Source organism: Sinocyclocheilus grahami, unplaced genomic scaffold (assembly GCF_001515645.1).
Source record: "Sinocyclocheilus grahami isolate Dianchi unplaced genomic scaffold, SAMN03320097.WGS_v1.1 scaffold233.1, whole genome shotgun sequence".
NCBI lineage: Eukaryota > Metazoa > Chordata > Actinopteri > Cypriniformes > Cyprinidae > Sinocyclocheilus > Sinocyclocheilus grahami.
In genome coordinates this window covers 2089752-2103730 of record NW_015505412.1, presented here as the reverse complement: position 1 = coordinate 2103730, position 13979 = coordinate 2089752, and the positions used below count along the sequence as shown (strand labels likewise).

General features: G+C 37.9%; 1 protein-coding gene across 1 annotated transcript; it reads right to left on the bottom strand.

The window, feature by feature from the left end:
• Nucleotides 1-3964: 3964 nt before the first annotated feature.
• On the bottom strand, nt 3965-12250 carry LOC107597592 (A disintegrin and metalloproteinase with thrombospondin motifs 8-like). The gene is made up of 9 exons (XM_016288737.1): nt 11499-12250; nt 9664-9903; nt 8279-8411; nt 8042-8209; nt 6905-7197; nt 6469-6655; nt 6228-6400; nt 5840-6015; nt 3965-4875 (listed from the first exon to the last, which is right to left on the bottom strand). The coding sequence occupies exons 1-9, from the start codon at nt 12180-12182 to the stop codon at nt 4143-4145; spliced, it is 2787 nt and encodes a 928-aa protein (XP_016144223.1). The 5' UTR covers nt 12183-12250; the 3' UTR covers nt 3965-4142.
• Nucleotides 12251-13979: the final 1729 nt, after the last annotated feature.

Sequence of the window (13979 nt, the reverse complement as noted above, 5' to 3'; positions counted from 1 at the left end):
AGGAAAAGCTAGACAGAAGATATAGTGCGAAGTTATCTAACAATAGTAGCAGATGCATCTCTTTCAGAGCCAAACTCATGCAAAACATTTTCTAAGAGATAGAGAGCAGCTGCCTCTCAGACATGTGGAATTGGACTTTCCATCAAAGAACATTCTGTCAAAGGGGCCCTCTTTTAGGAAAGAGCACCTCTTCAAAATTAAGGAAAAAACTCTGAGGCTATGTTGGCCCAATAAAATTCAATCTGATCAAGGCAGAGACGAAGCTAGGAGTTGTTACTATTTAAATGCCATGCCAAAATATGTTTCTTGAAACTCCAAGCCACACATTAGGGCCACAGTGTTAGTTTTTCTAGACCATCAGAGGTTTCTTTGGCAGTGATGGGTTTCAGAGGCACTTTAGCCGTCATGATTTGAAATTTTCATTTAAATAATACAGTTGAGACCTAGTAGCCTGATGAAAGTTGGAGGGCTGCATGTCCATATTACAACAAACCGTTGTAATAAGGATCTGCCTGTGAGACCTATCCTTCAAGGCTTTGTGGAGTGGAGAGGTGTCTAAATCACTTCAGATAATCGCTGGCGTACCTCAGGGTTCAGTGTTTGACCCTCTCATTTTCTCGACCTGTAACATCTTTGAGTCCTGTCATAAAGTATCATGACTTTTCCTATTCCTGTTACACAGATGATAGAGGATCATTCCAGTTCAACAATCCCAAGATCTCAGCATCTATCTCAGGAAATCTTTCTGACATTTTGTTCTGCATAAAGGAACGCCACCTCTAGCTCAACCTTACTGAGGTCAACAACATTACAGAAATCCAAAAATCTTGTTATCGTATTTGACATCCAGCTGAACTTTACAAACCACATCTTAGCATGCAGATCTATGCTCTGTAATATCAGGAAAATCAGTGCCTTCCTGTCTGATTATGCTGTGCAGGTCCTAGCCCAGGCACTTTTTTGTAGCCATTCATGTTTATGTTTTGCACATAAATGTTTGTTTTAGCTTTAATTAATTACATTCATCCAAAAATATGTTTTTGTAATGTTTGAGCATTTTTATTTTCAGACATTTCATTGATAAGTTACAAAACAAAAAGAAAGCAACATCTGGAAACACTGCATAATTTGTATCCATTTTATACAATACAAATTTACAAAAATAAATAGCTTTACAATGAAGAAGTAACAAAGTACAATCCTTCACTGAAGGGATAATATGTTTTGTCGCATTTTTAATATGACTAATGTCTACAACTGGAATGGTCAATACCATATTAACATTCATATTCATATATATATATATATATATGAATGTTAATATGGATATATATATATATATATATATATATATATCCATATTAACATTCATATATATATATATATATATGAATATGAATGTTAATATGGTATTGACCATATTGACAGTATTAAGACTTTTTTTTCTTAATATCGTTCACATCTACACAGCTCTTTCAAGCTTTCAGACATATCAACTCGTGAAGTATGAAAACCCCGGAAGGACTGATGTTTCCAAACATCCAGGTTTTCATTCACATAGCAATTCACAACAATTTGCTATGTGCACTTTTGAAATAAAACAGTGTTTAATACAAAGAACAGCGATGGTAAATGGTAAGATATACAACCCTCTGAATGGACACAAACATTGTTTTTTGAGGAATTTTTTTAAGTAGTTCCCTAAGCTAGATCTAACACTTACCTGTAATTATTAATGTTCCAGAATATAGATTAGGCTCAACCACTGTTTACCTCTGATACAGTTTTAAATATACTTGAAAATAGCTCTAGATTTATATGATCATGCTTCATCAAGTGTTTTTGATACGCTTCAACTCTGAAAATGAAAATAAGCCACTGATAAATGCAAGCCAAGGTTTATTAATAAAAAACAATTTAATCTAAAATTAATAATCTAAAATCAAGAATTCCTGACCCAATCACAAAGTAAATCAATAAAAAAAGAATGATATTACCTAGCAAGTGACAGTTCCTAGTAAGATTTTCCATTAAAAGTTCAAATAATTCCATTTTGTAATTCCAAACTTTTCAAAACAGACAAAATTAGTACATCTGAATGTACAAATACAAAAAATTGGAATTGGTTTATGTCCTTATTTAAAATAAAGTCAGCCTGAGATTAATGTTATGTCTGTAATGATTTGTACTGTTGAGAATCTTTAAATATGACATACTTGAAAAATAATTTATGCGGAGTGCTCTAAGAAAGCAATTAAGCGACAGAAGTTAAGAAAACTACAATAAAGCATTGCTTGCTGAGGTAGATATCTATTGGATCAAACTTCAATAGTGGTTATAAATATGTATATACAGTGGGTACGGAAAGTATTCAGACCCCCTTAAATTTTTCACTCTTTGTTATATTGCAGCCATTTGCTAAAATCATTTAAGTAAATTTTTTTTCCTCATTAATGTACACACAGCACCCCATATTGACAGAAAAAACACAGAATTGTTGAAATTTTTGCAGATTTATTAAAAAAGAAAAACTGAAATATCACATGGTCCTAAGTATTCAGACCCTTTGCTCAGTATTTAGTAGAAGCACCCTTTTGATCTAATACAGCCATGAGTCTTTTTGGGAAAGATGCAACAACCTGGATTTGGGGATCCTCTGCCATTCCTCCTTGCAGATCCTCTCCAGTTCTGTCAGGTTGGATGGTAAACGTTGGTGGACAGCCATTTTTAGGTCTCTCCAGAGATGCTCAATTGGGTTTAAGTCAGGGCTCTGGCTGGGCCATTCAAGAACAGTCACAGAGTTGTTGTGAAGCCACTCCTTCGTTATTTTAGCTGTGTGCTTAGGGTCATTGTCTTGTTGGAAGGTAAACCTTCGGCCCAGTCTGAGGTCCTGAGCACTCTGGAGAAGGTTTTCGTCCAGGATATCCCTGTGCTTGGCCGCATTCCTCTTTCCCTTGATTGCAACCAGTCGTCCTGTCCCTGCAGCTGAAAAACACCCCCACAGCATGATGCTGCCACCACCGTGCTTCACTGTTGGGACTGTATTGGACAGGTGATGAGCAGTGCCTGGTTTTCTCCACCCATACCTCTTAGAATTAAGGCTAAAAAGTTCTATCTTGGCCTCATCCGACCAGAGAATCTTATTTCTCACCATCTTGGGAGTCCTTCAGGTGTTTTTTCATGTGTCTTGCACTAAGGAGAGGGTTCCGTCGGGCCACTCTGCCATAAATCCCCGCCTGGTGGAGGGCTGCAGTGGTGGTTGACTTTCTACAACTTTCTCCCATCTCCCGACTGCATCTCTGGAGCTCAGCCACAGTGATCTTTGGGTTCTTCTTTACCTCTCTCACCAAGGCTCTTCTCCCCCGATAGCTCAGTTTGGCCGGACGGCCAGCTCTAGGAAGGGTTCTGGTCGTCCCAAACGTCTTCCATTTAAGGATTATGGAGGCCACTGTGCTTTTAGGAACTTTAAGTGCAGCAGAATTTTTTTTGTAATCTTGGCCAGATCTGTGCCTTGCCACAGTTCTGTCTCTGAGCTCTTCAGGCAGTTACTTTGACCTCATGATTGTCATTTGCTCTGACATGCACTGTGAGCTGTAAGGTCTTATATAGACAGGTGTGTGGCTTTCCTAATCAAGTCCAATCAGTATAATCAAACACAGCTGGACTCAAATGAAGGTGTAGAACCATCTCAAGGATGATCAGAAGAAATGGACAGCACCTGAGTTAAATATATGAGTGTCACAGCAAAGGGTCTGAATACTTAGGACCATGTGATATTTCAGTTTTTCTTTTTTAATAAATCTGCAAAAATGTCAACAATTCTGTGTTTTTCTGTCAATATGGGGTGCTGTGTGTACATTAATGAGGAAAAAAATTTACTTAAATGATTTTAGCAAATGGCTGCAATATAACAAAGAGTGAAAAATTTAAGGGGGTCTGAATACTTTCCGTACCCACTGTATATATCTGGAAAACCAAACCCAAGTGATCAGTCCGTGCAAAATTCATAAAAGCTCAACCAATTTTCCATCTAAAGCTGAATATTTCCTGCTCCGACCTGAAGCATGGTCAAATGGTAATCTTTATATTGTTTCAGGAGCATCTTTTCATCTCTGAATAATTTGAAAGCCTGCATGATGTCCTCAACAGTCTTGGTAGAAACACTTTTCAGATACTGATTCAGGCATCTTGGCAGGGTCACAGTTCTTCGATTCCACAATCTTCCCAGCGTAATCAATGCAGAGAATCCTACGCTGGCGATCCCCGTGGCCGCAAGTTTGTGAGCATGAAGACCAAGGCCCTATTTGCCATATGGGACATGGCAGGTCTGCACAGGGCCTGATATCAGAGGGTCTGAGATCTTTATTGCAGTGGTTTGAATAGAAACCAGCATTGTCTTTACATTCCACATTTCTCCTGGACCATCCCGAACCACATGTTTTGGAGCATTTAGACCACTCGCCCAAGACCCACTGTGGCACCCCAAAAGGATGAATCAGTTTGCCAGCAATCTTTTTGTCTTTGGGTTTGCTAAAAGACATGGTTTTGGGGATGTAGAAATTGTACTTGACCTTCGGTGGGATGGATTCCCCAGTAGTGGAGAGCAGCTGTATTGTGATTGGTTCCTGTAGCTGGCGGAAGCTCTGAAGTCTCTCCAGTGTGGTGGATGAGCCGCTGTACTTCAGCACAGCCCCCAGCACTGGAATATACTGCTCTACTGTGGATACCGAGAAGTTGCCATTCAAGATATAATCACCATTTTCTCTTCGTACAGCCAGGTAATGCCCATCGTGTGGTATACTTCCATGGCTCTGCTGTTTGATGTTAATGTTAGTGGCTCCACTTGGAATCGTCACAATGTCCCTATATCCATGGCTAAAGAAATGGGAAAAAATTTTGACCGTTTACAACAGTCGGTTTCCAGAAGAAAAAAATCATTCATTTTCTCCATAGGGAAATGTAACGTTAACTTATAAACATTTAAAGAGGACCTTTTGTGAGCTCGTTAAACGATGGTATATGCTTTTTTTGAAGCCATCTGTTTCCATCATTTCAACTTATTTTTAAAATAAACGTTTTTTACAGCAGAATTCAGGGTAAAACAAAAAACTACATTACCCATGATTCTGTACAGAAAACTTCATAAATCAGAGACAGAGATCTTTTTGCCCAGTTTTGTCCAATTTTCAAATACTTTTTTCAAAGTTGCTGATTGGCTTGGTTAACTCTTTCCCCGCCAGCATTTTTTTCTTTTTTAAGTTGCCAGTCACCACCAGATTTTTTGTATGAATATCTGAACATGCAATAGGTCAAAACAAACAGCAGAGCCTCTGCTCTTAAACAACAACAACAACAAAAAAAGTTTTATTTTAGCTTCATCCAATCTTTTTTTTATCTGCACTTATCAGCATATTTTGAAAATCGTGTTTTTGTCTGGATCAAATTCAGAACGATGATCAAAACAGATGGAATAGACTGCTTCCATCAACACATCCAAAGCTTGCACGGTCCTATACCACTTCCTGGATCATAATTTCATTCTGTAACATGCTGTTTAATGGTTGATGATCGCATTATTTTACATATGCATCTGCTTACATATGTGATCGCTTGTGTCTGCTTCTTCAGAAAGCTGGAAAATTCCGTCAATGATGGGGAAAGAGTTAATGGCTTTTAATGCTTTAATACAGACTTTTTCAAAATTCCTATGGGAAAAATTTATATTAAAAGATACTTCAGGAACCAACAAAGCTGACAAAGTGGGCAGGCACTAATGCACTCTATTACTGTGGCCATAATAAACAAACTTTCATTAAAAAAAGCAGTGGGATATGCTTACATGACTTTACTGAATGAGCCAGATATCATCCTGCAGCTCTGGCCATTTCCTCCACATACGCCACATTTGTCCAGCTTCTTACTAGAATCGATCTCCAGATCACAACCGGCTTTGATACACTGGCCTTGCACACAAAATGATGTGGTATCAGGACCACATGGGGTTCCATCAATTACCTAAGATTGAAACAATGTTTATACTTACAATATTTTTTTTAATTGAACTGTTATTCCTGTAGCTCAAAGAATAGAGCATGGTGCTAACAATGTCGATTCCCAGGGAAAGTAGGAACTGATAAAAAGTATACCTTGAATGCAGTGTAAGTTGATTTGAATATTTGAAATTGTAAATCTTAAAATGTAAATTTTGAAAGTAAAATGTGACTTACTTTAGCTGCAAACACTCTGAATTCACTGCTGCCCCTTGCTCTGCAAAAGAGTTTACACCTATCCCGCAACGATACTCCAGTGTATTTTGGTATCCACTGCTTCACATTTCCATGAACATCAAAGTGATTTGGATTGTTGTACTTCTCACATTGTTCCCCTCTGAAACTTTTTCCTGCAATAACAAAGAACTGTTACCTATTATAATAACACAATATGAAAAGACAGATTAAATTTACCCACCTCGGTTATTTTCACAGGCCTGTTTGTTGCAGAACTGATACTTCACTCTCTGGCCCACACAGTATTTTCCATCATTTTTAGGAGATGGCCGGGTGCACTCTCGGTAGGAGAACATCACTCCACCTCCACATGATCTGGAACACGGTTGCCATGGTCCCCACTCACCCCAGCCACCATCCACAGCCGGCTGAACCAGAAGAACCACACAACCAAATTAATGTCCTACACTCCTGAAGTTGGCGTGTGATTTCAGTGGTTACTAGCATTACCCAACGAAATGCACTCTCAGAAAAAAAAAGGTACAAAAGCAGTCACTGGGCTGGTACCTTTTTTTATGCATATTTGTACCTTTTGAAAGGGTATAGAGGTACTTATAAAATGATTAAATGAAAGACTAAAAATCCTATTTATGTTACACAAGAGTAGCTTCAAATACCTTAGGCCTCATGACGTCCTCAGAGGACATGCATACACTGTTCAGGCAGGTCCTGTTGGGGCCACAGCTCGTGCCGTCTGCCCAGGCAAGACTCCCGTTCCTGGTTGTGCACACAGACTGCCCTTCTTGCTGGCACCAGAGCTGTCCACACACCTCGCCGGCTGAGGTATTGGGACAATGTGAAAACTCCTCTCCAAATACCTGTTGGCACTGCCGGTCCAGGCTGTAAGTTATTCCTGGCAGCTCAGTGGGTAAAGCCACTATCGTCTCAGGGGTGTCCAGTAAACAGTCTCCTGTTATTATCCAGAGGAAGAGTTAGAGTGTAGCAAATCATGAATCAAAGGATTGTGGAACAGTAGGAACACTGGGCTCCTGGAGCTGACATTTAGGGAGACTCGCAGGAATGCACATCTAGGGGAGTGAGCAAAAATGCAAGTGGGGAACATGGGCCACTGCCCACTTCAAATGATACAGCGGTTAAAAAAGGAAATGTGCGAGACTTAAACTACAGAGATACGGCCTGGTGAAAAGAAAACATTTGTTACATTCTCGTTGTATGATTTGGAGTAAAGTGACAGGAATGCATTCTTTCTGACATAATGGAAAATAACTGAAAAAAAATATGAATCTACATAATTGCAAGCAAAAGTTGATGTAAAAGTGTTTTACTATAAACAAGGGGAACCCCAGATGATCAGTGGATAAATTAAGATGACTTTTTAATGGTGTTCACAGGAATCAGTTCCCTGTGCTGTTGCAAACTCTTCCTCTTACTGAAGCTGGGTCATTGACAAATAAGACCACAATGAATTTAAAAACAAAAATATCAGGATTTGAAATATCAAGAAATCTTTCAATTTAATGACTCTAAAAATGTCATGCAGTGTTATTTCACTGTTATAATTTACATAAAATTTTTGAATCAGTGTTTATTTTTATATTTTCTGTTTTCGCTAATTTTTGTAATTTGGCTGTGTGTTTTTGTCACTTTTAGTAGTTTTTTGTTTTTTATATTTATGTCTATATAGTTTTTATTAATCTTTAGTTCTGTTTTTGTTTTAGTTTTTTTTTTAATACATCAAGTTAAACTAAATGAAAATGGTGCCTTGGCAACTAGCTGAAATAAAATGCACATACCATGTCCATTGTCGAAAAACTCTGTGACGTACAAAGCACTGCAGAGAGACCAAGGCAAGGTCTTACTGAGCTGAGTGAATACAGGGGCCATGATATGGTGCTCATCAAGATGTCCAAACAGCTGCTCACAGTTCTTAGTGTCATCATGAGGCATACTCAAAACATGGCCTAAAAGTGGAACAAAATCATATCAACTTGACAATTGCTTAGGGTCAGATTATCAGAAGACATCCACACCTAGCTCATGTGCAGTCGTGTAAGCAGCCTGAAGGCCATTGTCTTCAATAACAGAACAGCTCCTTTTGGTGTCACACATGGTTCCAACATCAGCTACACCCAACGTGTCACAACTCTGATGTCCACAGATGTCCTGAAAGGCAGTTTAGGATACAAAAATGTTTTATTCTTACTGCTGTTCCAGGTCTGTGGTTAAAAGTAAGAGCAAAAACATATTTGCCAATGTTTCCATCATAAAACCAAGCAAATAAATAGTTTTGGCAGGCGGCAGACCTATGAAGTGAGAAAATGTAACTATGTGGCATCTGAACTGTATCTCAAAAACATGCCTGGCGTCTTTTCCATCCTTTGCCCAGAGATCCGAGACGGAGACAAATGTTTCCAAAGCAGGACCACAAAACACACATGATTCAAGGCAGATCTGGCCTTGGCACAGTACAAGAGTCAGTCTCACATGTGTTCACCTTTCAGAGGAGCTGCAGTTTGCTCCTATTTTTAGCCTCGTTTTCAGTTTCAATATGCCATTATGCCTGCTCTAGTAATGAGCAGTGGCAAACACTTTTCAAAAGGTCAGGTTTTGAATCTGGCCACATACACACTTTTTAATGGTATAACCAAACATAACCTTGTAAAAAAAAAAGAAAAGAAGTGTACTTAATTTTATTGAATCCACACTCAAATCTTGCTCTCTACTAGCAGATAATATAATATTAATGAAATAAAAGGTCACTTAAGTGTGCTTAAAAAGAGGTAACTTTTATGTTTCTTAAAATTAAGTACACTTAAAAATGTTATTAAATTTTTTTGTAATAGCATTAATGTGTAATAATTATAAATCACCTAATTTGTAATAATTATAAATATATTTTTTGTCAACATGCTAAAACACATAGAAAGTAATTGACTATAATTTTAACTGTAGATTTATTTGATATTACATTTAAGGTTAATATACTTTAAATGTACTAAATTGCAACTTAATCATTGCAAATGGGTAAATATATTTAAATACATAACATAGACGTTTCAATAGAAATGGCATTAAAGTATGTTTAGTTTATTATATATGCTTGTCATTACATTTGCATTAAACATATTTCTAAGACAAAGTAATTAAGAAATTACGTATAAATATGTACTTAAGTCCTACTTAAATTTAAAAGTTCTTTTTGACTCACTTAACTAATTGCATTTAGTATAAATTTAAGTGTATATAATTTCCATAATAAGTACTCTTCGTATGTATAGTAAAGTTTTTGTTGTTGTTGTTGTTGTTTACAAGGGATGACTGTTCTAAATTCAGCTAATGGCAAGAATCTCACTTCATCATGGTCCCATAAATAGATATCGCCTGACCCTGAAATACATAATAAATCACTGCTCACCTCTCTAGTAAAAAGTATGGCTGTATCGAAGTGCTCTGGATGCCTGTGGCTGGGCGGGTTGAATAGCTGTTGCCAGGCACAGAAGTTGCGCAAAGCAACGCCTCCATTGCTGGAGATGGACGGACCAACCTCTTCGTCCTCCACGATCAGCATCTTCACAAGCACTATGTTGATTGAGTTCTTAATGCTGGGATGCTTGTAAATCTGAGCAGCCACTGACATCAAGGTCAGCATGTAGTGCTAAAGAGAGAAAACCAACAGCTTGCTATTTGCCAAATCTGGAGCAGAATGAAAAGTGTAAAAGCATGACATCTTGGCAGGACAGCTCAGAACTGCTGGAAAGGAACGGCTTTTACTCTACAGATTTTTCTGAGTTATTGTGGACAGTAATATCTCCAGCTTTTTCAGATCCAATACACTGCATTAGACAATGCATGATAAATAATAATAATAATAAAAATAATAAACATTTAACCCAACCGCTGGGTCAAAACAGCCCAATTGCTGGGCTTGTCCCTATTTTACCCAGAACTGGGTTGTATTTAACCCAACATTTTTTAGAGTGTATAATAATCATCTGCATTAATTACCCATATTTAGTGTGTAATCTATATATTTCATTCAATGGGAATCATTTTTAGCTGATACAGCCAAAAACCAGAGATTATTCTAGATTTTTTTCTGTCGACTCGTACACAAATATGTGGTTTATTTGTCGGAAAGCCCTGAGGTCATCATTACACTCTAAAAAATGCTGGGTTAAATACAATCCAGTGCTGGGTAAAATAGGGACAAACCCAGCAATTGGGCTGTTTTGACCCAGCGGTTGGGTTAAATGTTTAACCCAACCTTCTGGGTAGTAACCCAACTGCTGGGCCAAAACAACCCAATTGCTGGGTTTGTCCCTATTTTACCCAGCACTGGGTTGTATTTAACCCAGCATTTTTTAGAGTGTAGGAACTGCTGGTGGTCCACACTGACATGGGTTGCTCTATGAGGCATTGTGTTTCATTCTGCAAATTTGGAGATTTGGATTCTAATATCAACATCTGGATTGCTATCTCCCTCATGATCCTGATCCGGACTGCGCATTTTTTCACACTCTAGTCTTTTCCAATAATTTGTTTTCAATGACTCGATGGAGAATTTCAGGGGGTGGTGGATCATATGTGGGTGTGAAGATCAGTACAGTACAATTCATATGAACCAACACACTTCTCACACAACTGAAGTCTATGTTATGTACATTTTGATAGGTCCCTCAAGGTTTAATAGCTCTTACTGTAAAAAGTTTGATCCTTCTTTCGAATTTAGAATAAGTATTTGGCTTAAAACGGGTGGGGTGTAGCCTATAATACTTAGTATTTATAAACCTAAGATGGTTTGCAGGTCTTAGCTGGTCTCCCTGCACAGTCACTCCTGCCTTGTCGGCTGGTTTTAGTAGATTTCTGACTTTCTAAGCCAGCTTGATCATGCTGGGAGACCATCTTAAACCAGCTAAGACAAGCAAACAACTGTAAGTCAAAACTAGGACTGTTATATCATCAGAGCTTTTAATAGAGGTCTAAAGAACTTTCCTTATAATGTATGTAAAGGCATTTATTAGCTGATAGCCTACACGCTGGTTGACCATCTTGGGACAGAAAGTTACCAGTTAGACATTGCATCTTAAAATGTTCAGTCTGGTTTTTGGAAGATGACTGCTGGTCAAAATGACCAGCTTGGATCATGTTGCACCAACACAGCTTAGACCAGCTAGAAACCAGCTACCTTGTTCTAAAACAGCTTCAACTAAGATTAAACACATCTTTATATTTACAATTGTGAGACCCTACCTTGATCTCGTCTCCATAGAAATGTGTCAAGGAAGCGTCACCGACCACCAAAGTCTCAATAAACCTGGGCGTAGAGACAAAACGCCTGCGTCTAGCCATCAAACTCTGATCATCGTCTCTGATATCTGACAGCGGTTCAGAGACCTGCGGGGACTTTGTAAAACGTCTTCTTTTAATGACATGCAGCTGCTCAGTTAACTTTCCAGATGTTCCCAAGCCGAAAAGTTTTGGTTCGATTAGATATTCTTTACCATCTGTGATAAATGATCCTAAAATCCCATGACATAAACTGACAGAAACAATGGAGTCCTCATTGGAGTCAACAACGCCGGTGTAAAAACAACTGTTTAATAATTCTGCTCCAGTCTCTTCAGTTTGATTCAAGGTCTTGTAAAGATCTGTCAGCTTGCTCGTTGACTCAAGTCTTTCTTGTGGTTTGGCTTTGATGCGATAAACCTTCAGTGCTGGCGATATAAAGGTGCTGTGCGGTGACAAATGCAGTGTGAAATTCCTGCCGAAAGCCGTGAGTCTGAAGCTGGGCTGTTCTTCACTCCTCTTTGCCACTCGTCCAGCGGTCCGTCCAGTCAGGCGTACAGGTACAGTCTCCTCAGTCTCAAATGAGTGAGCAGATGTTTCAGCGAGGAGGCAAACAATTAATGTAGATGTGACTACACACGACCACATTTTATTGAAATGCCGCTATTACAAAAAAAAGAAATAATGAATGTATCTAATTGATTAATTGTTCGAATTTACTATTTAAAACAACTAATTATAAAATTATAACCAATTAAAAACTGGTCTTAATATCATACACATTTATAATTACTATCCAGCATTTGCCTTCCTTAGCTTAAATCTATTTTGAAAATGAATAAGTTATTATTTAATGCAACTAGGTGTAACCGAATTTAAGCTAAAACGGAGCCAAGTTCGCGAGCTCTTAAGTCCACCGGACTGTCTCTGGATTGAGGCGCTGGTATTTATACTTTCTGAGAAATGAGAGGTTTATTTTTTGATATCCAGCGCTGCTGTAGTCTCTCCTCCCACCGTGCGCTCATGAAAAACCTCTGGATCGGGTTTGCCCAATGAAAACTGAGAAGCACAGCCCTTCCTAAATAGCAACAGTTTGTCAACCAAGTAGTTAACTGTAGTGAATTTCTAGTTTTAAAGTGTTCTAATAATAATAATAATAATAATAATAATGATATATAATTATAGTGTGTGTGTGTGTGTGTGTGTTGTTGTTGTTGTTAATGAAACGTTGCTTAACTCTGTTGTGCATATAGCCTATGCATGATTTTATGTACAAATACGAAAAACGTAATAACTTAAGTTTAATTAACTACCACCATTGTGCTTTGTTGAGCAATCTGGAAAGTGCCTTGTTCAAGAGGGACTATAAAACCTAGTGGATTTTATTCAATTTGGATAAAAGCATCAGGTGCATTACTATTTACTATTATACGGTGCTTTAAAAATAAAAACTATGTTTGTCAGTAGTTGTCCACAAGGTGTCAGTAAGACATTGCATATGAAAGTGCACACAAGAACTCGTTAGTTTCATTCATGTTTTCGTTCTGATTAAGCAGTTTATGGATATTCTCAGATTCAGACACTAGAGGGCGACGATGATTTATATGAGGTAGAAATAAGTTGAAAGACTATACGTTTATTTGAACCATTAGTAAACATATATTTATTACGTAAACTATATTTAAATATTTATACTATAAGATAAACTGTATAATTGTAAGCCTATAACTATTCCTCAACGTATATGTAGGCTACCTATTAGAATTAATATTTTGCAAAGCATTTTTGTTCCATTAGCTGTAATTTTCACTAAATTATACATTTGTTGGCATTGAACTCCACCAATAGTATTTTATATGCCAACAACTAATCTAAATAATCTGTATGGTTCACAACCAGTCTTTATATATATCGACTGAGAGTGAAAACAATATAGGCCTACACAAAAAGATATCCATTGGTTTATAGCACATAGAGAACTTCCATTCTCTATAACCTCAGAAGCAATGTTATACAGAATATGACATTTAGGTCAGCAATGAGGGTCACAAACATGAGGAAAGGTCCTGATGTGCATTCTAAAAACAGCCAAACGATTGAGCTATTCCAATGACCACACAAGCTAGTCCATAGAATCTCTGACTTGTTCCACTGTAGGCCAGGGCAAATAAGCTGCAGTGTTCCCTGATGTGGATCATCTGGCCGTTCTTGCAACAGTTCACAGTAGGTGTCACCATTGACAGTCATCTACTATTTGTGCTGCTTCCGATGAGCTTTCAAGGCCCTGTCATTACCACATGTGTGGAGCTCAGCTGATAAGAGGGGGGTTGGGGGAAATTTGAAGGACATTCTACAGCATGCAGCAGCAGCAGTGCACAAATTTGCAGAGCTTGAAGTTATAAATATAAAAATAGATCAATGATGGACCTGATTTATATGGATTTT